Source organism: Peromyscus eremicus, chromosome 1 (genome assembly GCF_949786415.1).
Source record: "Peromyscus eremicus chromosome 1, PerEre_H2_v1, whole genome shotgun sequence".
Taxonomy (NCBI): Eukaryota; Metazoa; Chordata; class Mammalia; order Rodentia; family Cricetidae; genus Peromyscus; species Peromyscus eremicus.
This window is the reverse complement of record NC_081416.1, coordinates 55,914,655-55,939,238: the sequence shown is the minus strand read 5'-3', so window position 1 is coordinate 55,939,238 and position 24,584 is coordinate 55,914,655. Positions and strand designations below refer to the sequence as shown.

Genomic DNA, 24,584 nt, shown 5'->3' with positions numbered 1-24,584 from the left:
CCTTGGAGCACTCTCTGCAGCTCTGTTTATTTTTGAGACAGTGTCTTGCTGTGTAACACAGGTTGTGTTGGAGCCCACTAGGTTTCCTGCATAAGAGGTTGAGTGGACCACGGGCCTGGGCACCGGGTGACTGTAACTAGCAAGGGGGAGGTCTTTTGCTCCACCCCTTGGCATTGTTATAAATAGACCTTTGGAATAAAGTTCTGGGCTGGTGGATAAGGATCCACCCAAGTCTATTCTGTGTTTTCTCTCTGTTTCTCTCCTTACTTCTAACTAAGTCTCTTATCCTTCAATCCTCAAGAGTTCCTGGGGTAAATAAGTGTGGGGACTGGTCCTCCACAAGATTGGCCTTGAATTTCTTTTTTAATTTTTTTTTTTTCATTTTATATACCAACCACAGTTCCCCTCTCTTCCTTCCTCCCACTCTCCACCTACTCCTCAGAGAGGGGCAGGCCTCCCATGGGGAGTCAGCAAAGCCTGGCATGTCAAGTTGAGGCAGAACCAAGCCCCTCGCCCCTGCAACAAGTCCATAGGGAATGGGCTCCGAAAAGCCAGTTCATGCACCAGAGATAAATCCTAGTCCCATTGCCAGAGGCCCCACAAACAGACCAAGCCACACAACTGTCACCCACATTCAGAGGGCCTAGTTCAGTCCCATGCAGACCGCCCAGCTGTCAGTCCAGAGTCCAGAGCTCCCACTAGCTCAGGTCAGCTGTCTCTCTCTAGGTTTCCCCATCATGATCTTGATCCCACCCCCACCCCCACCCCCACCCCCCTCTCCCACATAGCCCCTCCTCCCTCTTCAACAGGATTCCTGGAGCTCAGAGCTCTGCTGGTGCTTGGCTGTGGATCTCTGCTTCTGCTAACTTGTTCCTATCTCTTTCTTCCCCTCCCCTCAAAGAAAACGTGCCCAGGTGTGCACAGGGCTCGTTACAGGGTGTTTAAAACACTTCCATGTAGCACAGAGCTCCCTTAGCAAGCATAGCAGAGAGGTAAGCTACTCTTCAAAGATAGAAAAGTCACGTTTCTCCCACCCTCGGGGATGGGGCACATTGGTAGGTAAGGTAAGAGCTAAAATCAAAGTCTCAGTTAATTGGTCTATGAGAAAACATTCCTCATTACAACCAAAAGCCTAAGAGAAGGAGTTTCTTTACGCAGAAAGTAGAAGTTGGGTGTCAGTAGGAGGTACTTGTCTGACTACCCAAGAACCTCAAAAAGGACAAGGTCTTGAATTTGTAATCCTAGTGCCTCACCTCACAGAATGCTAGGGGCCACCATACCTGCTTTGCTATTGGGCATCGATTGATTGACTGATATTAAGAGACAAGGTCTCACTATGTGTTCCAGGCTGGTTCTGACCTCCTGGGCTTAAGGGATCTTCCTGCCTCAGGCTCCTGAGTAGCTGGGCCTGTAAGTGAACACCACTGTGCGTAGCTGGATGTTGTCTTAAGGATGACCTTGAGTTTCTGACTCTCCTGTCTACACCTCCTGAGTACAAAGATTGTAGTCGTGTATTACAATGTTGGGGTTTTTGCTGTTGTTTTGGAGACAGGGTTTCACTGTGTTGCGTAGTCTTGGCTGTCCTGGAACTCGCTTTGGAGACCAGGCTGGCTTCAAACTCACAGAGATCTGCCAACTCTGCCTCCCGAGTGCTGGGATTAAAGGTGTGCGCCACCACCGCCACCGCCACCGCCACTGCCACTGCCACTGCCGCCGCCGCCGGGGCCCATGTTGTGTTTTATGCAGTGTGATTACTGAACCCAAGGCTTCATGCATGCTAGACAAGCACTCTGTCAACCGAGCTACATCCCCAGACCCTTGATATTATTTCAAATCCACTTCCCAGTTGAGAAACCCAAGCTCTCAAGAAACCCAAGGCCAGTCAAGGGAGGGCAGCCTGCTGCAAATTTCCCTCCCAGGACTCCACGGAAGGTGGCAGACCAGATGCTTCCTTCTCTATTAGTGGCCTGAGCGCAGACAGCAGACCCGAGTGACTGCATTCCAGCACAGCAGAGCCTCACAGTGTGCAGCTCGGAGACACCAAGTCTTCCTGCTGCCTGGGGCCCTAGGCAGTCAAGTCCCACTAGGTCCCAATAGGGTGTTAGATCCCACATGGCACCCACCCCAAGGGTCGGGGCACTGCTCCCCATTGAAAGTCTGTCCGGTCTCTGAGCTCCATCTGACAAGCGGATGCCAGCCCTCCGTTGCTTGTCTGGTGCCCCAGCACCAGTGTTGGCTCCTGTCCTCAGAAACCACCAGAGTAAAAGCCCTCTTACTCTGTACTCCACACCCAGGGCTGCTTGTCACCCTCCAGGGTGCCCATGTTTCTCCAGCTGAATTAACCTTTCCCCACCATGCCTGGCTCCTGAGCCTAGCTGAAGCCACAGGGGCCCTGGCCCTGTGCCCAGTTTATGCTCACACCACCACAGCTCCCCCTGAGCCACATGGAGGAACTGAGAACATAGGCCCTCACCTGCTGTGGTCTTGTCATTGGTCCAGATAAGATTCTTGGCTTTCACCACAACCACAGTCAGACGCTCAGCCGTGGGCAGGTAACTGAGGGACAGCAGGATCTCTCCCACAGCATCAGCAGCCTGTGAAAACAGGTACGGCTCAGGAGACTTCTGCCCTCCAGGGTCGAAGGGTCTAGGGAAAGGTGCATGCTTCCTTCTCCACTGGAAAGTTGCTGCTTTCGGGGTAACTCTTAAACCTAGGCACGAGGCTGGCAGATTGAGAAAAGGACAACCTCCCCACCACCCCACACCAAGGAGCATGCACAGCCCCTCTTGTGCTCCGGATGTAGAACATGCCTTGGAAGGAGGCCCAGAGGTGGCCTGTCAAGTGCACCAATCAGATGCAGTTTTGTTCCCTCACTGGGGCTGAGGAAAACCTCCTTTGACTAGAGTGAAGAGATCCAAGTTGACAGCGTTTGCCTGAGCAGTAGTGTTGCCTGGCATCGCTACAAGAGTAAGCTTCAGGTGGGCGCCGTCTGAAACAGCCCTCCTTAGGGCCAGGCCTAGGCATCCCTAACAGCAGCTTATAGAAATAGAGCCTCTGGGGCTGGAGAGATGGCTCAGTGGTTAAGAGTACCAACTGCTCTTCCAGAGGTCCTGAGTTCAATTCCCAGCAACCACATGGTGCCTCACAACCATCTGTAATGAGGTCTGGTGCCCTCTTCTGGCCTGCAGGGACACATACAGGCAGAATACTGTATACATAATAAATAAATAAATAAATCTTAAAAAAAAAAAAGAAAAAAAAAGAAAAAAAAAGAAATAGAGCCTCTGGGGCTGGAGAGATGGCTCAGTGGTTAAGAGTACCAACTGCTCTTCCAGAGGTCCTGAGTTCAATTCCCAGCAACCACACTGTGGCTCACAACCACTTGTAATGAGATCTGGTGCCCTCTTCTGGCCTGCAGGGACACATGCAGGCAGAATACTGTATACATAATAAATAAATTAAAAAAAAAAAAAAAAAAGGCCGGGCGGTGGTGGCACACGCCTTTAATCCCAGCACTCGGGAGGCAGAGCCAGGCGGATCTCTGTGAGTTCGAGGCCAGCCTGGGCTACCAAGTGAGTTCCAGGAAAGGCGCAAAGCTACACAGAGAAACCCTGTCTCGAAAAACCAAAAAAAAAAAAAAGAAATAGAGCCATCTATCTATAGATGTGGAGTAAGCAGAGATGAGGGGCTGGAGATGACTCAGCAGTTAAGAGCACTAGCGGCTTTTCTGGAGGCCCAGTTTCAGTCTCCATCACCACAATGCAACTCACAACCATATGTAACTCCAATCCAGGGGATTGGACATCCTCTTCTGACCTCCACGGGCATGAGACATGTACATAGTATACACACATACACACACACACACATGCACACACACACACACAAACACACACACATCCAGGCAAACCAGGCAAATACTCATAAGGTTAAATAAATAAAACATAAAATAATAAATAAGTACTAAAAAATAAAAAAAAGAAAACGAGAAGCAGGCTACAGAGCTGGCTCAGTGGGTAAAAGCACTTGTCATTAACCCCAATGACCTGAGTTCAATACCCATAACCCACACGGTGAAGGAGAGAACCCAGAAGACAAGGGATCTTCTGACTTCTACATGTGTGTGTATGCATGCCCATACACACATGCGCACAGAAAACACAATAAATACATAAATGTTAAAAAAAAATCAAAGAAGAGGGGGCTGGAGAGATGGCTCAGCAGTTAAGAGCACTGGCTGTTCTTCCAGAGGACCCAGGATCAATTCCCAGCACCTACATGGCAGCTCACAACTGCCTGTAACTCCAGTTCCAGGTTAGCGGACACCTTCATGCAGGCAAAACACCAGTGCACATAAATAAAAATAAAAATTAAAAAAAAAATCAAAGAAGAGCTGTAAGCAGTGGTGTCTACAGGATGCTTTTGCCACCACAGGCAGTGGGTTGTTTCCCGAGAGTGTGGCTTGGAACCCCTTCTCTGTTCTCCTAATGCTGTCAGGGTCCAGGTCGAGGGAAGTGGGTGTGTGTATTCTCTCCTCGGGTGAACGGGTAGGCCAAAGCGGGTGATACCTTATTCTGGTCCTGTAAGTATAGCCAGCCGCTGAAGGGCTGCAGCTGGAGATCCAGAACAGACAGTTTCAGCTCCACCACACCGGTGCTCACGTTCCGCTCATCCTCATCGATGCCGAACACAGAAAACCGAAGGCTCTTCTCCTCCAGGGCTGTGGGATCCAGGGGGACAGAGAACTTCTCATCGAAGAAGATGGAATAGGCATTCCTCTGGATCTATAGAGAGAAGGGGCCGTGGAGGGGCTTTCTGGTACCCACAGTCACAATTCTGGTCCTCCTTTATGTGGCTCAGCCTTAAACATTTGTTTCCTTGCCTGGTGGTGGCGCACGCCTTTAATCCCAGCACTTGGGAGGCAGAGCCAAAGGCGGATCTCTGTGAGTTCGAGGCCAGCCTGGGCTACAGAGCGAGTTCCAGGACAGGCTCCAAAGCTATGCAGAGAAACAAACAAAAAGATTTGTTTCCTTAATTTTGTTTGTTTTGATACTGGTTCCCAAATAGCTCAGGAGGAACTGAATTTTCTGCCATTAACTCCAACATGCTAGATTACAAGCATGACCCTCCATACTACACCTCCCCGTCTTTCTCATTTCTGAGACAGGATCTCACTATGTAACTCTGGCTGTCCTGGAACTCACTCTGTAGACCAGGCTGGCCTCGAACTCACAGAGATCCGCCTGTCTCTGCCTCCCAAGTGCTGAGATTAAAGGTGTGTGCCGCCACCGCCCGGCTGTTTGATTGGTTTTTGATTGTTTTGAGACAGGATCTCATGTAGTCCAAGATAGCCTCAAATTTATTATGTAGCCAAGGGCAACCTTGAATTCCTGATTTCTCTGTCTCTGAAATGTTGAGGTCACCTTGAAGATTTAAAAGCCCTAATGTCCTCTCCTTGGTTATGGTCAACCCACAGGCCTGGCATTAGAAGCTTCCATAATTGAATCCCAGAAACCCTCATCCTCACAAGATGCTGTGGCTCCACTGGTCTGTCTCTCCTGTCTGCCCAACTTAGCACAGCCGTGGGACAGGCGTGCAGTGGGAGCCAGACAACTGGAGATAAACAGCCACTAACACCACAGCCCCCTGTAAACCCTGGCGAAGACTTTCTGATTGTCATAGGATGGATGGATGAGTGGACAGATAGACAGATGGATGGAGTGACTAGGCAGGGCTGGGCATGCTTCATTCTCCAGCTCACTTCTGCTTTTGGATGCCATTGGCCTCCTCCCAGGAAGCTGTGGGCAGTCCTCAGGGAGGGGCACGTGAGGCCCCGCTTGCCCTTCCGTGGGGGGCCGTCTGAGTCACTGCGCAGTGGTATTTAGAGAGCAGATCTCATCCCTGGCACCTTCTCTGAAGCTGAGGGGGATGTCTGACCTGGAGGCAGCTGCACTCCACCCCCACAGTGAGACTGCCAGGCTGTGATGTCATGAAGCCTCTCTTCCTAGGAGCAAAGTAGCCTCTAGTTACTCTGATCTCACCCTTCTGTCTCTGCTGGGCTCTGGAAGGTTCTTCCTGTAGCCACTCTAGCCCAATGCACAAACCTGGAGCCATGTTGCCACACAGTGCTCTGTCTCAGACTCTCCCGAGCTTCTGTCCACCAATGTCCCTTCTCAAGGGACATGTCCTGAGTCGCCCAAGGTCTTTCACGTGGCTCAGGCCAAGAGCAACATAATGTGTATCAGGCTCAACAGCAGCTCTTCATGGTCTGAGAACTGCTCCTGATTACCTACCAAGGACTGAGTTAAGCCCTTTGCAAGTATAAACCCAGCCCTTCTTCATAATTCTGATCCTTATTTGACAGATGGGGAACTGAAGCCAGCTGCTTAAGTGACTTGCTCAAGGTCACACTGCCAGGCAAAGGTGGAACTTGGATTTTAACCTGATTTCTAACTACCCACTGCCACTGTACTGCCAGTAGAAAATTAGACCCTTGGTACCACATGTATAGAGAGCTGGTGGTTAGTTCTAGAATCTTCTAGAGTTACAGGGGTACTATGGAGGAATGGGAGTGGAATATCCATCACGGAGAGACAGCCAATTAATGTTCAATGTGGTAAAAGTGATTGGACACATGGGTCTCCAAGAACACAGAGACCCTTGGTTGACCTGGCCCAGCTCAGAGGGCTCGGGATCTGGACTCCTACCAGCCTGCTGCTGGGCAGTGGGTATGGCTGTCGAAATGTGGCACCTTGGAGGTATCCAATGACCTCCTTGTTGGATCCATCCCCTTCTTTCCTCTTGATTACTGACTGTCAAGGGCTGTCAGCACGTTCCCTTGGTCTCTGGCTTCCAGCAGGGTGAGCCACTGGGGTCACCAGAAGAAAACAGAGATCAGAGGAAGGATGAAATTTCCCTGGTGGCCGACCACACCCTCTCACGAAAGAACACAGCTCCTGTGAAGGTGGCCCTTTCATTTGGGGTCCAGAAGCTCACTTTCTTCTCATGGTTTTTTCAGTTCCTAGGGTGGGCCACCCTTCTTGTTCACAAACTCGTGGAACCATGCTGCCACCAAGGCCACCCTCCCCCACCCACTCCAAAGCAAACAGCAAATGAGCCTGTCAGTGAGTTCTCTCCCAGATCAGCCAAATGGGCAGGCCATCTTTCCTCTTGCCAAGACTCCATGTTGACAGATGTGGAAGTGGACAGTTACTCACTGTCCTTGAGTGTTAGGAAGATTGGTACACAGCAGGGACACAAAGCAGGTTCTATGCCTGGCCAGTCTACCCTGGAGCCACATTCTGATCTTCTCTCCAGCGCCCCCTGTCATCCTGTCTGGTACTGCAGATCTGCCCACCAGCCCAGATGTCAGCTTCCCTGGAGGACTTCAGGGAACAAGGCCCCACTTACCCGGGAGATGCCAACAATCTGTTCATCTGGCAGCAGACTGACGCGCATGAAGCAGGACTCGAAGGTGGCCTCCTCCCGCTCCAGGAGGTCCTTGCCTTGCAGCACTGCCACGTGGAGGGTGTGGGAGGCCGCATCGTAGTCCATGCTCACCTCCACCTGGCCCAACGTGAAGTCCTGCCCAAAGGTGTTGCTCACAGAGGAAATGGAGTTCAGAGAGTCAGCCGACTGTGACTTGCGGAGAGTACCATAGGGGGCTAGGTCCAGTTCCCGGCCCATCAGCTCCAGGGGTCCCAGCTCACTGATGCTCTCAAAGGTGTCCTCAATACTGAGGCTGCCTTTGCGGCTGGATGGTCCTCGAGTGTTGGTCCGCTGGGCATTCCACTGAGGGACTCTCTGTGGGTGAACAAAAGGGACAGGGAAGCATCACATGGGTCCCAGGCACCGTCTCTAGGGGATAGCAGAAATAACCTTTGCCGCCGGGCGGTGGTGGCGCACGCCTTTAATCCCAGCACTTGGGAGGCAGAGCCAGGCGGATCTCTGTGAGTTCGAGGCCAACCTGGGCTACCAAGTGAGTTCCAGGAAAGGCGCAAAGCTACACAGAGAAACCCTGTCTCGAAAAACCAAAAAAAAAAAAAAAAAAAGAAATAACCTTTGCATGTTTGTTTAAGGTACCCTAGGCTCTCCTTTCACAAAACCAGCCGAGGGGAAGGAACTATTACTTCAGGCCACTTCGTTTCTCTTTCTCTTTCTCAACACAGGAACTCACTACATACCCCAGGCTGGGCTGGAACTCCTGACCCTCCTACTTTAACCCCTGAGTGCTGGGGTCATGCACCAACCACATCTAGCTCAGTTTTCTCTCCTTAACAAAAGTGGAAGAAAGCATTTTCTTAAACTACTTATTCGTTGTGACAAAATTCCATACATAAAAATGTCAACTGCAATGACATTTATGGAAAGGAAAAGCTGCTGTGTGTGGAGGAGCACATATACAACTCCAAGATTTGGGAGGTGAAAACAGAAGGATTAGGGGTTCAAGGTCAGCCTCAGGTTCCTGCGATCTGGTCTCAAAACAACCACACAACAATAGCAATCTAAGTGTCCGAAAGAAGGGTTAAGAGTCGTGAGTCACAGTCACTCCACAGATGGCTGAGGAGCCTCAGAGAAAGATGATAAAAAACGTAACACAAAGGCCAGTGAGATGACTCAGAAGGTACAGGTGTCTGTCACCAAGCCTGATGGCCTGAGTTGGACTCCCAGTGTCCACATGATGGAAGGAGAGAACTGTCTCCTACAAACTGTCCTCTGACCTCCACACATGTACCTGTATAGCCAAGGACAGCCTTGAATCCCTGGTCTTTATGACTCTGTCCCTTGCGTGCTAAGAATGACAGGTTGTACCACCACACCCAGCCTCAGCTTTCTTTTCTTTTGTTTTTTGAGACGGGTCTCACTAAGTACTCCTGACTGGCCTGGAACTCACTGTGCAAACCAGGGTAGCCTTGAACTCACAAAGATCTGCTTGCCTTTACTTCAGAGTTCTGGAGTGAAAGGCATGTGCCACCAACGAGCAACCTTCAAATAGCTTTCTTAAAATCCTGACTCGGAGGACAGTCCTTTTGACAGTTTCCAACAGGTGTTGCCAAAAATGCTTCTTGGAAAAGTTGTCCCAATTTACACTCCCCCCGACAGAGTAGCAGGAGCCCACCAAATGAGTGAGCATCTGATCTGGTAGCGGAGTCCTGCTGTGCTCTCTGGAACTGTATGTGATGCCTGGAAAATCCTCAGCCAAGTATTAAATGATCTCAGACTCAGCAGTATACATGAGAATCTTAAAAATAAATCCTAGAGCTGGAGACACTGGGTGGCTAAGAGCCAAAGGTTCAGTCCACCTAGGACACATCACCATGTGGCTGCTCATGACCACTTGTATGTCCAGTTCCAGGGGGTCTGATGCTCTCTACTGGTCTCTTCGGGCACCAAGCATGCATGTGATGCACACACATACATGCAGGCAAAACCCTTATCTTGACTTTTTTTCAAGACAGAGTTTCTCTGTGTAGCCTTGGCTGTCCTGAAACTAGATCTGTAGACCAGGCTGGCCTCAAACTCAGAGATTCACCTGCCTCTACCTCCAAAGTGCTGGGGTTAAAGGTGTGTGCCACCTTGCCTGGCTAAGATTTTTTTTTTTCACTTAAAAAATTGTATATGGCCAGGCATAGTGGCTCTGTGAGTTCCAGGAGATCCTGGTCTACAAAGCAAGTTTCAGGACAGCCAGGGCTGTCACACAAAGAAACCCCATCTCGAAAAACCAAAAATAAATAATAATAATAATTAAAATAATCTAAAAAATTATATGTAGGTTTATTTATTTATTTATTTTGGTTTTTCGAGACAGGGTTTCTCTGTGTAGCTTTGGAACTTTTCCTGGAACTCACTTGGTAGTCCAGGCTGGCCTTGAACTCACAGAGATCCGCCTGGCTCTGCCTCCAGAGTGCTGGGATTAAAGGCGTGCGCCACCACTGCCCGGCATATGTAGGTTTATATGTCAGTGCCTGTGAGTGCAGGTGTGTGCAGAGACCAGAGGCATCAGATCCCCTGGAACTGGAGTTGTAGAGGATTGTAAGCTAATTTACACAGGTGCTGGGAACCAAATTTGGATCCTCTCTGCCCACATGATAGCTTTTTTTTTTAAATTGTGGATTGGGGATTTAGCTCAGTGGTAGAGCGCTTGCCTAGCAAGCACAAGGCCCTGGGTTCGGTCCTCAGCTCCGGAAAAAAAAAAATTGTATGTATTTATTTAGTGTGAATGTGTGCAGACACTTGCGCAATCATCTGTGAGTGTGGAGGTCAGAGGACAACTCTCAGGAGCCAATTCTCTTCTTCCACCATGAAGGTCTCCAGGCTCACTCAGGTGTCAGACTTGGTAGTGAGTCCTTACTCAGTGAACCACCTCACCAGCCCAAGTGATAGATTTGTTTGTTTGTTGAGACAGGGTTTCTCTGTGTAACAGGCTGGCCTGGAACTCACTCTGTAGACCAGGTTGACCTTGAACTCACAGAGATCCTCCTGCCTCTGCTTCCTGAGTGCTGGGACTAAAGGCGTGCGCCACCACACCTGGCTTCAGCTGTGATAGTTTTAAAAACTGATCAATCACTTACTCAACATCATTTATTCAACAAGCACAGGGGTAGAAGTTGACAATCTGCAAGAGTATAAGGTCAGTCTGTTCCCCATTCACAGAGGGGCGAGGCCTGGAGGCTGACCCTCAGAATGGATGGTGGGATGCTGCAGATCTGCAGGGTGGAGCCTCACCTTCAGCTTAGCCTCCACGTAGGCCTCTCCGTATTTTTGCTGCAGGTACCTGTAGTCGTAATTGGGGAACGGGGAGGGGCTGGGGAAGCTCCCCGATGTCCAGAGCTTCCACAGACTCACAGCTGCGATTCCAAGCAGCGCCAGGGCCCCTGCTGCGTAGACACCCACCTCCCAGCCTGGGGGGCTCTTGATGACTGCAAGACAAGGACAGCCTGTCATTAGTGGGGTACAGTGATCACTAGGGAAAAAGTTGACTACTTTTTTTTTTTTTAAAAGATTTATTTATTATATATACAGCATATATGACTGCAGGCCAGAAGAGGGCACCAGATCTCATGACAGATGGTTGTGAGCCACCATGTGGTTGCTGGGAATTGAACTCAGGACCTCTGGAAGAAGAGCCAGTGCTCTTAACCTTTGAGCCATCTCTCCAGCCCTTTTTTTTTTTTTGAGACAAGGTTTCTCTGTGTAGTTTTGGTGCCTGTCCTGGATCTCACAGGCTGACCTCAAACCTCAAAATCCACCTGGCTCTGCCTCCCGAGTACTGGGACTAAAGGCACGAGCCGCTGCCACCACCACCAGGCAAAGCTGATTACTATTGGTACTTACATATTTTCATGTTTTATGTGCTTGACTTTTTTTTTATTATGTGAGTATGCATGAATGTATATGCATGAATGGGTGTGCATGCACAGGTGGGTGTATGCACGTGGAGGCCAAAGGTCAACCTCAGGTGGTGTTCTTCAGAAGATGCCCACCTTGTTTTTGACACAAGTTCTGCTAGCTGGCCAGTGAGCCCCAAGGATCCCATGTCTCTGCTTCCCCAGTGACGGGATTATAAACACATGCCATCCTGACTTTCACATGGACGCTGGGGGACAAACTCAGGTCCTCAATCTGGCATGGCGACCATTGTACTGACAGAGACACCACCTCTTAAGGCCCTGTTTTTTGGTTTTTGGAGACGGGTTCATGTAGCCCAGGCTGGCCTCAAACTTGCTATGTAGCTGAGATGACTTGAGTTCCTAATCCTCCTTCCACTGCCCAGGGCACCACCTACCTAGTGATACTCATCTACTAAACACATTGCTTTGCTTTGCTTTTTCAAGACAGGGTTTCTCTGTGTAGCTTTGGAACTTTTCCTGGAACTCGCTCTGTAGACCAGGCTGGTCTGAACTCACAGAGATCCACCTGGCTCTGCCTCCCGAGTGCTGGGATTAAAGGTATGCACCACCCAGCCTAAACATGTTTTATTGAAAAAAAGTGGGGGGGTTCAGCAAAATGGCTCACTGAGTAAAGGTGCTTGCCACCAACTGATGACCTGGGTTTGACCCCTGAGACACCATATGGTAGAAGAACATAACCAACTCCTATAAATTGTCCTCTGTCCTTCATACAGGGGCCATGGCAGGCCTACACACATATACAAGCCATAATTAAATGAGTAAATAAATGAACATGCAGTAAATAAACATTTAAAAAAGAAAATCAAAATTTGTATTTAAAAATGTTAATTTTTTTGCTGGGCAGCGGTGGCATCCAGGAATGAAGCCCCTGTAGACACTGAGGGACAACTATAGAAGAACTGCTTAAGAGGCTGAGGAGGTGGCCCGGACAGTACCATGCCTGTTGTACAAGCACGAAGACCTGAGTTCAGATCCCCAGCACTGACATGAAAGCCAGGTGTGGTGGCTCATGGCTGCAACCCTAGTGCTGTACAGACACACATGCAGGCAAGACATCCACACAGGAGAAAAAACACAATAGAAAGAGGCATGGCAGCCTGTGCGACACGAGCTAGGAGCTGTGGGTCAGAAGAAAGAGGGTGGTGACAAAGGACCCGAGCCCAGCAGGAGGGAGAGAACAAGGCACTGTGGGCCAGAAGGGCGCCTTGCCTCTGCTCCCCAAAGTCCAACAGTCCAAAGGTCAGGGCTGGACCTTCAGCCAGGCATTCTCCAGCAATGCGCACTTAACGCTGTCACAGAGGAAAACCTGGGCTGACAACGTCACACAGCTGAGACACGCACCATCTGGCCGCAAGGTATATCATCACCATGTCACCGGCCTCTCTGAGCTTCAGTGTCCTCACTGAGAGTGTGGAGGGGACAAGCGTCCCCCGTTCAGTGGTCCCACCCCAGAGGATGTGTTATTTGAAGGGGAAAAATCCCAACACATGTTGTGTCTAGTGTGACTCACCCGGCTTATTTATAACAGAGGCGCTTTGAGAACATCCTGAAGGTCCCACCAAGGGAGCTGCCGGGGGCTGGCTGTTCTGTCATAGGCAGGGACATCATTGGCTTTTGAGAATGACAACTTAGGTCATTAGGATGCAGGTGATAAGGGACATTGCTAGCATTAAGAAAAAAATAAAATCACTCTCCAACATGATAGATTTCAATGTAAAAAAAAATCACACAGCATAGGGACAAAGGTTTGCAGACCAGGCTAGTGTTTCAATCAGGGTGTGCCAGGTGTGATTGCACATGCTTGGAATCCCAGCACTTGGGAAACGGAGGCAGGAGGATCGGGAGTTCAAGTCATCTTCAGTTTTAGAGAGAGTTGAAGGAACTGTAAGCATGAACCCCCTAATTATTCTAGATTTTTCCTGTGATATAATAGAATCGGAGAGCCAACTGAAACCACAACCCAGACACCTAAAGAGGGGCCCAGGCCCAGGCACGTCAGGATCTGGAATGTCCTCAGAGTCCACAAACAGGGGGTGAGATGGGAAAGCACTTGGCCAGCTGGGCCGCAGCAGGCCAGGCAGGAACAAGGGGCTGTCTAAAGTTCCAGAAGAGAGGCCCAAGGTCCCAAGAGGATTATAGGCATATCCAGGGGCACAGCAGAGTCAGGCACCCCTGCATGTGAGGGTCTAGGTGCTGAGTACTAAATCTTCAGTAATAGTCGGCAGCTAGGGGTGGCAGAGATAGGGTCAGGGAAAGAAAAATCCAGGCAGGTGACATGGAATGACAATTAGTCCACATTTATTGACTGATTTTGTGAAATTCCGGGAGGGACAGTGGGTGTGTCAATGGAAGTGACACCTAATCTAAGCCTACACATGAGAAGAGGGAGAGAGGGACTCTAACAACAGCTCTGCAGCCCTGGCTGTCCTGGAACTCACCATGTAGACAAGGCTGGCCTCGAACCCACAGAGACCCACCTGCCGCTGTCTCTGGAGTGTGAGGATTAAAGGTGTGCACCATCACACCCAGCCTAACAATAGCTCCCTTATCTTGTGCTGATCACTACTTCCAGGCTTTGCATAAGCTCTTCCCATTGGCTCCCTGAGTCCTGAGACCCGTGACGTCCCCATTTTTCAGATGGCGGAGCTGAGAGCAGAGGAGAATCTACTGATTGTCTGGCTCTGGATCTGCTCTCTGTAGATTTCCACCTGAGACACAACGGCTTAGCCAGGCAGAGCAGAGCAGATAGTCAGATCCAAGGGATGGTACAAAGTCTGGGAGCTGGGAGAGCTGTGTGACATTGTCAAAAGGCCACACCACCTTCTCTGTGTGAAGACCAGTAGGGCTGTAGATGAAAAGTGAGACTCTCTGGTTGGGGACTGAGAAAGGAGGTTGCTGCCCCATCCTGAAGTTCAGCCCTGGGCCAGTGGGGCCCGCACTCGAGTAAGAGCTGGTGTGATAGGGAATGCTGGACTAGGGAGTTAGGAAATCCGAGATCACATCCTGACCTATTACTGTCCCTTTGCTCACTAAGGCGCACTCCTCTCATTGTGAATTGGGGGGAGGGGACATCTGGAACAAAGATGACAGCCATGCATCAGCCATGACATCACCCACCACCTGGTAGCAGGGCTATGGGAGTCTGACCGAATGTCCAGGTCATCTACTAGCTTAGGACTACACAGAATCATTGGAGAATGGCAAGGGTAAGTCCCAGACTCTCGGCATCCTTGAGCTGGGCAAGTATAGCATTGTCTAACATGGACAGATTCCAGGAGGGGCCCCAGAGGAGCAGATTCTGTGCCACAGGCTGATCCTCAGCGAATGGTACATCAAGGGTCTCCCAGGGAATCCCTCATCATCTCAGACAGAGGGAACCTTTTAAACAGAAATGTTTCTAGGTGTGGTGGCACATGTCTGTAATCCCAGCACTCAGCAAGTAGAAGCAGGTGGATTATGAGTTCAAGTTCATCCTTGGCTACACAGAGAATTCAGGGTTGCAGGGCTGGCTCAGTGGGCGGGACACCGTGCAAGCATGAGGATGAGTGTTTGGATCCACAGAACCCATACAAACGCTGGTGTGGTGGGCATGACAAACGCCTGTAACTCCCGCCTTGGAAAGCAGAGACAGGGATTCCCCAGAGCAAGCTCTCTAGGGAGACTAGCCGAATGAGCAAGTTCCGGGGTTCACTGAAAGACTGTCCGCCTCGACAAATGAGGTGAAGAGCAGTGCAGTGATTCCAGACATCGACGGTGGCCAACAGTGCCACCACATGCACAACACACACGTGCACAGACATACTTCCTCTGTATGCCCACACATAGTCATACATGCACACACACACACACACATACACACACACACACAAAATGCAAAACAATTTTTTTTTGAAGCCAGCTTGGACTACATGAGACCATGTCTAAGAAACAAACAAAACAACAATAACAAAAACACACAAACCAAACCAAAGCAATAGAAAGAATCCACTGTAGTGAAAAGGTGAGCAGACCCCACACGGGCCCCCAGATGTTGTTGTCCCCGTGGCTGTGTGACCTAAGAAAGAAGGCTGCTATTTACATCCCACTGACACCTCCCACCCCAGGCTTGGTACAATTGCCTGAGGCTGTGGTCCTTGGAAGTCTTGTCTGGCAGACTCACCGCTCAGATGATATTCTGTCACGTCCACGGCCATGGTGTTCCCTGAAGTGACAGGGACTGAAAGGGAAAATAGAATCAGCCATGAGCAGGGTTCAGAGCATCATATTCCTAACTCAGTGGCTTCGGTGTGCCTGTCACTTGAGTTCACACTCAGCTGCTCAAGAGTACTTGGCCAAAATAGTTGCTACTCCGCTTCACCATCCTGTGTCCCCTCCTCTTAAGATTTATTTATTATTGATCCAGATGTGGTGGTTCACAACTTTAATCCCAGTACTCTGGAGGCAGAGGAAGGAGAATTTCTGTGTGTTCAAGGCCAATTTGATCTAGAAAGAAAGTTCCAGGCCATCCAAGGATACACAGTGAGATGTTCTTCCTCTATTTTTTTTTCCAGAGCTGAGGACGGAACCCAAGGCCTTGCGCTTGCTAGGCAAGCGCTCTACCACTGAGCTAAATCCCCAACCCCGTTCTTCCTCTAAAATAAAAAAAAAATTAATTTTATGTGCTTCAATGTTTTGCCTGCATGTATGACTGTGCACCGTGTACATGCAGTACCCAAGGAGGCCAGATGAGGGTGTCAGGTCCTCTGGAACTAGAGTCACAGATAGTTGCTAGCTGTCCTGTGGGTGCTGGAAACTGAACCAAAGTCTTAACCCATGAGCCACCTCTCCAGTCTCCTCGTCCCCTCCTTTATTTATTTGAGACAAAGTTTCTCTATGTAGCCCTAGCTGTCCTGGAACAGGCTGGTCTGAAAGTCACAGAAATCCACCTGCCTCTGCCTCCCGAGTGTTAGGATTCTAAAGGCGTGCACCACCATGTCTGTCCGCTTCCCACCCCTCTCTCCTTCTCCACCTCTCCCTTCTCCTTCTTGAGACTAGGCCTCACCAGGCTGGCATGGAACTCTTCATTTTCTCTCCATGGCTGCCCGAGTGTGGGGATTGCAATCCTGTGCTACCGTGCCCAGCTCCAATGGTGCTCTTGTTCATGGTATTTTCAAAAGCAGTGGATGAAGGCAGACCAGGCAGGTATGGTCATATGGAGGTTGAGGTAGGAAAATTATCATGTTGAGGACAGTCTGGGATATACAATGGAACCCTGTCTTAAGCAAAATGGTATTTTAACCTTTTGGGGAAGGGGCTGAAACAGGGTCTCATGTAGCTCAAGCTGGCCTTGAACTTGCTAGATAGCCAAGGTTGTCTTTGGACTCCTGACCTTCCTGCATTTACCTCTCAAATGCTGGGCTTACATATGTGCTCCATTATGTCTGGATATTAAAACCTCTTTTTGAATGTGTGTGCAGTGTATGTTATATGTGTATGTGTGTGGAGGTACACTAACCTCTGTGAGTACACGTGACAACCAGAGGTTGATGTCAGGATAGAGCCCTGGGATCTACCTGTCCTCTCTCTGTCTTTGTGTCTTCTGTCTCCCCTCCTCCACCTCTCCCTCCCTTGTCAATTACAACACACTACTGTTGCTTTTTTTGGGGGAGGGGGGTTCAAGACAGAGTTTCTCTGTGTAGCTCTAGCTGTCCTGGAACTTGCTCTGTAGACCAGGCTAGCCTCGAACTCATAAGGCTCCGCCTGCCTCTGCCTCCCAAGTGCTGGGATTAAAGGTTCGTGCCACCATTGTCTGGCCACGTCTTGCTTTTGCATAGTGGACACTTTGCCCCCCCCAGGCTATCTATCTCCCCAGCCTCCCAGACCCTTCTTTCAAGCATTCTAAAACTCATTTGGAGTTGTTAGATAACGCACAGGATACCCATGTTCGCTTTTAGGATAAGGCCCAAAGACACACGGGACATATTTATGTTAAAAATGATCCAGCGTTTACCTGAAGCTCCAGGGTTAACAGGTGTTGGTGCTGGCCAGCTCTGCCCCCCTGCCTCAGCACCCTCCTAAAGCAACAGCTGGGAATCGAGACTGCTCCTTAGGACAGGCCACTTAGTGCCTCAACTCAGGTTCCACGTAGCTTGGAAAGAAGTGAAAAGGCTGGATTCCCTCAGTATTCTATCCTCAACCCTCCCCTGAGCGGGAGGCTTTCTTCTCCGCCCACTCTTGTCTTCCGGGTTCCGTGAGCCACTGGGGTCTATATTATTCTAGATTAAGACCTGGGAGCTCATACAAGCCATTACCTGGACTCAGATGACGGCTTTTTATTTCATTATTATTGTTGCTAAGAAGTTAATCTGGCTCGGGGATGTGTTTGAGTGGGTGGAGAGAGGAGGCTCTGGGATGAGAGACTAGAATGATCTGTACTCAGTTCTTTTTCCTTTTTTTCCCCAGCATAATATTTTTATTGATTATTTGGGAGTTTCCCACAATGCACCCTGGTCACACTCACTTCCCTGTCCTCCCAGGTCCATCCCCCTCCTTGTGACCCCCCCCCAAGTAGAAGAAAAGAAAAAAATATATACCAAGTCCAATCTGTGTTGCCCATACATTCACTGGAGCGTAGTTAAACTCCCAGTGACCAGCCCCTTAAAGAAAACCGAGTCTGGCTGGGCAGTGGTGGTGCGTGCCTTTTAGCGTGCCTTTTAATCCCAGCACTCGGGAGGCAGAGGCAAGCAGATCTCTGAGTTTGAGGCCAGCCTGGTCTACCAAGTGAGTTCCAGGACAGCCAGGGCTAAACAGAGAAACCCTGTCTTGAAAAACCAAAAAAAAAAAAAGAAAGAAAGAAAGAAAAGAAAACTCAGTGTCTCCCCCACAAAAAACACACACACCAGAAGCCATCAGCTGTGAAGAGCTACACTTCACGTTCCCTATCACAATTTTTAAGAGTTCTCTTCAGTGACTTCCTGTCTAAACTGTTTTTCTTTGGGGGCGACTGTACTCACTTCACTCAAGGGTAAAGAAGGCTAAGTTACCTTGCCCCACTGCTGGGCTCCCTAGCAGTTCATAAGTGCTGGACACCATCTCTCCAGCCCCCTGGGCATTTTCTTAGTTAGTGATTGTTGTGGGAGGGCTCAGCCCATTGTGGGTAGTGCCATCTCTGGGCTGGTGGTCCTGGGTTTATAAGAAAGCAGACTAAACAAGCCGTTCAGAGCAAGCCAGTCTGCAGCTCTCCTTCACGGCCTCTGCATCAGCTCCTGCCTCAGGGTTCTTGCCCTGGTTGAGTTCCTGCCTCCGCTTCCCTCAGTGGATTGTGATTCATGATCTGTAAGCCAAACAAACCCTTCCCTCCCCAAGGTGCTTTGGTCATGGTGTTTCATCACAGCAATAGAAACTGCATCTCTTTAAAGATAACCCAGATGGGGGGCTAGTGAGGCAGCTCAATGGTTCAGAGCACCGGCTGCTCTTGTAGAGGACCTGGGTTTTATTCTCAGCACTCACTTGGCAGCTCACAACTGTCTGGAACTCCACTCCCAGGGGATCCAGTGCCCTTTCTTGACTTCCATGGGCATCAGGCATACATTCAGTACACAGACACACATGCAGGCAAAACACTCATACACATAAAAGAATAAAATAAATCTTAAAACATTTTTTTAAAAGAAAGGCCAAAAAATATTGTTTGAAAAGAACCTTAACTTTTAACCACATTTTACTTATTTAGTAAGTTAGTGTGTCTGTGCGCATGTGCAGAGGTCAGAGGACAACTTGCTGGAGTCAGTTTTCTACTTCCACCAGTGTGGGCTCCAGGGACTGAATTCCGGTCCTCAGGCTTGGCAGCAAGCACCCTCACCTCTGAGCCGTCTCACCAGCCTCCTGTTTAGTCTAGGGTGGCTCCAGCTCACTACATAGCCAAGGATTACCTGGAACTCCTGACCTTCCTGCCTCTACCTTGCAACTGCTAGAATTACACCCACTAAGAATTAAACAATTTATTAACTCACTTTTTGTTGAGACAGTCTCACAAGCCAGGCTTGGCTCAAACACCATATGTAGCTGAAAACGACCTTGAACTTCCAATCCTCTGTCTTCACCTCCTGAGTTCTGGGGTTACAGATATGTGCCACTACACTAAGTTTTATTTGATGTTAAGGATTGAACCCAGGACTTCAAGCATACAAGCACTCCACCACTGAGCTACATCCCCAGCACTCACTAATTTTGAGACAGGGTCTAACTATGGTGCACTGGTTATCCTTGAACTGCTAGGCTCTGTTGGTGCCTTGTTTAGCCTGTGGAATAGTTGGGTCTTCAAGCACACACCCATGTCTAGTGTGTTGACTTTTAAGTGTAATCAATTCACACACACAAAGATGTCCACACGAGTCAGGCACATTGGGCCTTGGCTCACCAACCCTTCCAAGCATTCTGTAGGCTTTCTCTGGGATCAGGGTTCAGTGAGAGAGTGAAGCTGAAACTTTAGGCATTTTTTTTTTGAGGGGGGGGTTTCTCTCCAGCCTGTGGCTTTGGAGTCAAGGGTCCTAGGGTATGCGGTCCTGTGATGCAGGGCAGATGTTGGTTTGTAGCTGGCTTCTGGTTTCCTGATGTTGCTCCTGAGTTGATGAGATAAGAGTTGTCATGGTGATGGGAGGCAGTGCTAAGACAAAAAGACTTCGCCCATCTTGGCTTGAGTGAGCCCTAGGCTTGAGATAATAATAACAACAGCCAGCCTCCCTGGGCATATCTAAGCACCAAGCACAGTTCTAAACATCTATGCATATACGACCTTGTTTAACCCTCTTTACAGGGCATTGAAATGGGCACTAGAATCATATCTGCTTTGTAGACCAGAGTGCTGTGGAGTTAATGTGCCACATAGCTACGAAGTGCTCAACCTAGGCTGTTTGGCTTTGAGCTCCTAACCACTATGTCTTACTGAAGATAAGCACAGGCTTTCCAAAAAGTTGTCTAAGAACTGTAAGTTCCAAATGGCTTGCTGTAGAAGTCTGGGACTCTCTAGGCCCCAGCAGAAGTGGCTTTGGACACCACTAAACACAGTGTGTGAACACATGCATCCAGTCTGCCCCAGAGTGGCTGTGATTCTCATAATGCCTCTGCGACACATCTGACACAGGCTGGCAACGAAAAAGGAAGCCTAAGCAAAGCATGACACATGCTACAGCGTGTGTGGTACCAGCAGAACCTCAGAGGGTATCAAGCCTCTGGCTTTTGTATGTGTGTGTATGTGGGGGCTAGGGGTCAACCACTGCTGCCCAGCTCAGACTCCACAATTGCCATGGGAACCGTGTTATCTGCGAAGGGATCAATGACCACTCAGCATACCCCCAGATAGAGCTCCCAGCTTCCCCCTGCCATAAAGAGCTTGAAGTCAGGGCACATCTGCCTAAGTAGAGGGAGGAAGAAATAGAGAATGTGCAAGATCCTGCAGGGGATCGATCAGCGGAAACCCCAGGGTTGTAGTCAGCTCTGAATTTCAGATGAGCCCTTTCACCAATGCATGGCTTTAGACAATTTTCTTAGTCTCTCTCTCTCTGAGCCTCAGTAGTATCATCCATAAAAGGGGTTCATGACTGGACTTGGAATGTAGATCTGTAGGTAGAGGGCTTGCTTAGCATGCAAGAAGACCTGGGTTTGGCTCTCCAGCACTGAATAAAACTGGGTATGGTAGTATACACCTGTGGTCCTAGCACTCAAGAGGTGGAGGCAGGAAGAAGTTCAAGGTCATGACCACCTGTGAGGATGACAGGAGGGTGGAATGAGAGGCAAAGAAAGAGACGGCTTGGCAAATGTTAGTTGTTATTGGCCTGGCCAAAGCACAGAAAGAGCCCCTGCCTTTAATCCCAGCACTCGGGAGGCAGAGGCAGGCAGATCTCTGTGAGTTTTAGGCCAGCCTGATCTACAGAGTGAGTGCTTGTCTAGTATGTGTGAGGTCCTCGGTTCTACCTGGGTGCTGGAAGAGAGAAAGGGAGAGGAACAGTGGTAGAGTGCAGTGGGTCTGAACTGCACTGCACTCCCTGCCCAGTGATGGCAGGTGTTCTGACAATGATGATATATAGAGTCTCATGCTCCTGGTTCAGACCTGGCCCCTCCCACCTGCCACTCACTTTCAGAACCTGCTGGAAACATCCTTATTCATAAGCTAGACTTGGAATGAGCTCAGAGAGGTTAAATGACTTGCCCAAAGCCAGCAAGTGTGGGTGTCTGTCTCAGGCTTCTGCTTCAGCAGCGACAAACCCCTTACCCAGAACTTCCTTCCCCATGCCCCCCAAATACTCTGGGTAAATCTTGTTATAATCCCTACTTGGCGGAGGAGCATGGAGAGGCTCAAAGAAGGTGGTAAGTGGGTCCAACATGGCCCAGCCACTACACAGGGAGCTGACAATGTCCCAGGTCTGCCTCTGCAGCAAGTGCCCTTCTTAATGGCTTTAGTCACGACCCGAGAGACCCTTGGCTCCATCTCACCTCAGGCAACACCAGTGGGTTTCTATTGGCAGCCCAGAGGTTGCTGCTTTGGCTAGGGCTAGGATGCTGACGAGGCATTTGGAGGCCAGGGCAGCCAGTGGCCAGAGCTGCCACTTTTGATACACAGCGGGGGCCAGCTGGGCCCTCATCTGAGCTCTGTGCACCCTCCTCCTTGAGCACCCCCCCCCCTTCTCAGCCTACAGTCAGTCCCAGCATCCACTGCGTGGGGGAGCAGTGTTCATTGAGAGGAGCATCACAGTCCTGCTTAACAGTACCCTCCCCAATACTTTCTTCCAACATTGGGTACCAGCGAAGCCCAGTGCATGACTGGTACCCACCAGACCCGGTGACTGAATAAATTGCTGCATCCTCGTTTGTTTCATAGATGAGGAAGATGGAGGTCACACACATCCCAGCATAGCTACTTTGGGCTCCCTATCAGTGAAGAATGGCTCTGGGCCTAGGCACTGGGCCACCATGCTGACTGCTGACTGCAAGGCCACTGGGAGGGCTGGGAAGCACCAGCAGTCTGCTGTGCTGGAATCTGACCATGGCAGAGGCTCCCTCCTCAGCTTGTCAGGAAATGGCTTTCCAGGAATTCTGTGTGAAGAACCAGGGACCCTGAGCTGCGCCTCTTTTCTGTACCTCACTTCCTTCTTGCTCACTGTCCTCAGAACATGACCAGCACGGTGGTGGCTCCCTTTATCTCTACCTTGACACCAGCAGGTAAAAAGAAGGATGGGAGGGGCTGTATGGGGGAGCCTCCGTCTTCCAGGCTGTGAGTTTCTTCAGGGACCTTTAGGTTTGAAAACCTTTGCAAGTGCGTCCCTCCCCCACAACACTTTCTGAGATAACCACGTCCTGGTGCCATCCCCCAGACACCCGCAGAAACCACAGTACAGACTGGCTGGGGGTGGGTGGCAGCTGACACTGGGCACCTACTGTGTGCCAGCATGGTACCAAGGGCTTGCTTCGTGTTGGCTCCGGAGATCTCCCTGCAGCCCTGGAAATGGGGGGAGGGTGGCCCAGCAGCTGAGGCTCCAGCTTCGCTAAGGGTGAGAAGTGACTTGCCCAGGGTCACTAGCAAGCACTTAGTAGGCTGAGGCCAGGTTTGGACCCCAGGCTGGGAGTCACCACTTTTCCGGACTGCTTGAGAAAGATTTCAGATTACCCTATGAGGATGGCGGTAATTGTTCCTGTCCTAGCCTTACTGGGTGGGCCGCATTAACACCTAGGTGGGTCTCCTTTTCTCGTTTCTAATAAGAGGGACTACTGCTGCAGCTCTTCAAACCCGACGCCCTGGCTTGACAGTCCAGGTGAAAGTTTCCCAGGGTCTTGCCTACGGATGTGGACTCACTTTTTGTGAGGGAAGACACAGTCACTTAGCAGCACCGTGACCATCAGAGACAGGCTCAGGGTCCCTTCACCCACAGTGCAGTTTGCTGGCCCCATGTTCAGCCCCAGTCTACATACAGCCTCAAGGAAGCTGAAGGTCCCTTTAGGCTCTTTTCTCAGCCTTCCTTCCCAGGCCTCCTGGAGATGAAATGCGACGCACTCCCTACGATGATGACAGTTCCTACCGATCCTCACACACCTCAGGATATCTGGGGACTGGAAGTTGCGGGAGGGACTGACCAGGCCCCCCCCCCAAAGGGATGTAAGGCCCGGGCATGGACAGTTAGCACAGCCAAAGTGCTGAGTGTGAAAGTGAGGGGTGTGTGCGGTGTGCGGGCTCAGGGGAGGCGTGTAAACAGCGGGGTGAACCGCGTGTGTGCACACGGGGGGGCCGGGCGAGCCGGCGCCAGGCGATGCGCAGTGCGCGGAGTGGCTGGGCCGGGGAAGGGCGCCCGGCGTGCTCTGTGTCCCGCGTTGGTGTGCCAGCGCGGCGTGGGGGTGCAGACGCACGGAGTGTGAGGGGCCCTGGGTGCCGGGCGCAAGAAGAGGGACTGCGTGCGTCCGTCCGTGCCCAGGGCGCGCGTGCCTGCCGCGCTCTGGGGTTGGGCTGGGGTGCGTACTCACCCCGGGTTCTTCTCTGGGGCCGCGGGTCCGACTCCGGGGCTCCGGCTCTGCTCGGCTGCTCCAGTGCCAGCCTCCCGCCGTTGGCTAGCACAGGCTCCGGACTGCCAGCCGCTACGCCACCCCTGCAGTGTCGCAGGCACCCGCCTCGCGCTGGAGCTGCGCCTCACAGATCGGGGGCTCCGCGGGGCCCGGCGGCCGAATGGAGCAGCGCCGCAGTCCGGGCACGCTCCCAGGAGCCCGCCGCGCGCTCCCTCGCGCTCGCCCGCCTGCCCGCCCGCCCGCTCCTTCTTGAATTTAAAGCGACAACCCCGAGAGCTCTCTGCTCCAGGGAGCGGAGCAGCGCTGCGAGGATCTGAGTCGGAGATCCCCAAGCGCAGGAGGGTCTTGGTGGGGGTGACCAACCCCAATCTCGCAATCGCGAGCCCGTGGACGTGTGATGGGGAGCCTGGCGTGCCCACCAGGGGCGCCCCCGCCCCCTTTATATTGTTCTCCTTGTAGGCCTCAGTTTCTTTATCTGTAAAGCGGACTCAAGGGAGCCACAAGAAAGCAGACCAGCGGGCAGAGCAACCAGCAGTGCCCCCTTCTCCGAATGGCTAATACTCCCTTCCATGATTGAATTATGATTCTAGGCTATACCAGTCCAGGTCGCTTACCGACGTCATCTCTTGTAAACTCCGCAATGAC

The 24,584-nt window shown here is 50.8% G+C and overlaps 1 protein-coding gene across 1 annotated transcript in view; it reads right to left on the bottom strand.

Annotated features, from left to right (window-relative positions):
* Syt12 (synaptotagmin 12) overlaps nt 1–24,078 on the bottom strand; it is a 29,376-nt gene extending 5,298 nt beyond the window's left edge. The window contains exons 1-6 of the mRNA XM_059249084.1: nt 23,901–24,078; nt 15,571–15,627; nt 10,726–10,919; nt 7,411–7,803; nt 4,569–4,784; nt 2,474–2,594 (exon numbers count right to left, since the gene is read on the bottom strand). Of these exons, the coding sequence (XP_059105067.1) occupies nt 2,474–2,594; nt 4,569–4,784; nt 7,411–7,803; nt 10,726–10,919; nt 15,571–15,604 (958 nt within the window). The 5' untranslated portion in view covers nt 15,605–15,627; nt 23,901–24,078. The remainder of the gene's footprint in view (nt 1–2,473; nt 2,595–4,568; nt 4,785–7,410; nt 7,804–10,725; nt 10,920–15,570; nt 15,628–23,900) is intronic.
* Nucleotides 24,079–24,584: the final 506 nt, after the last annotated feature.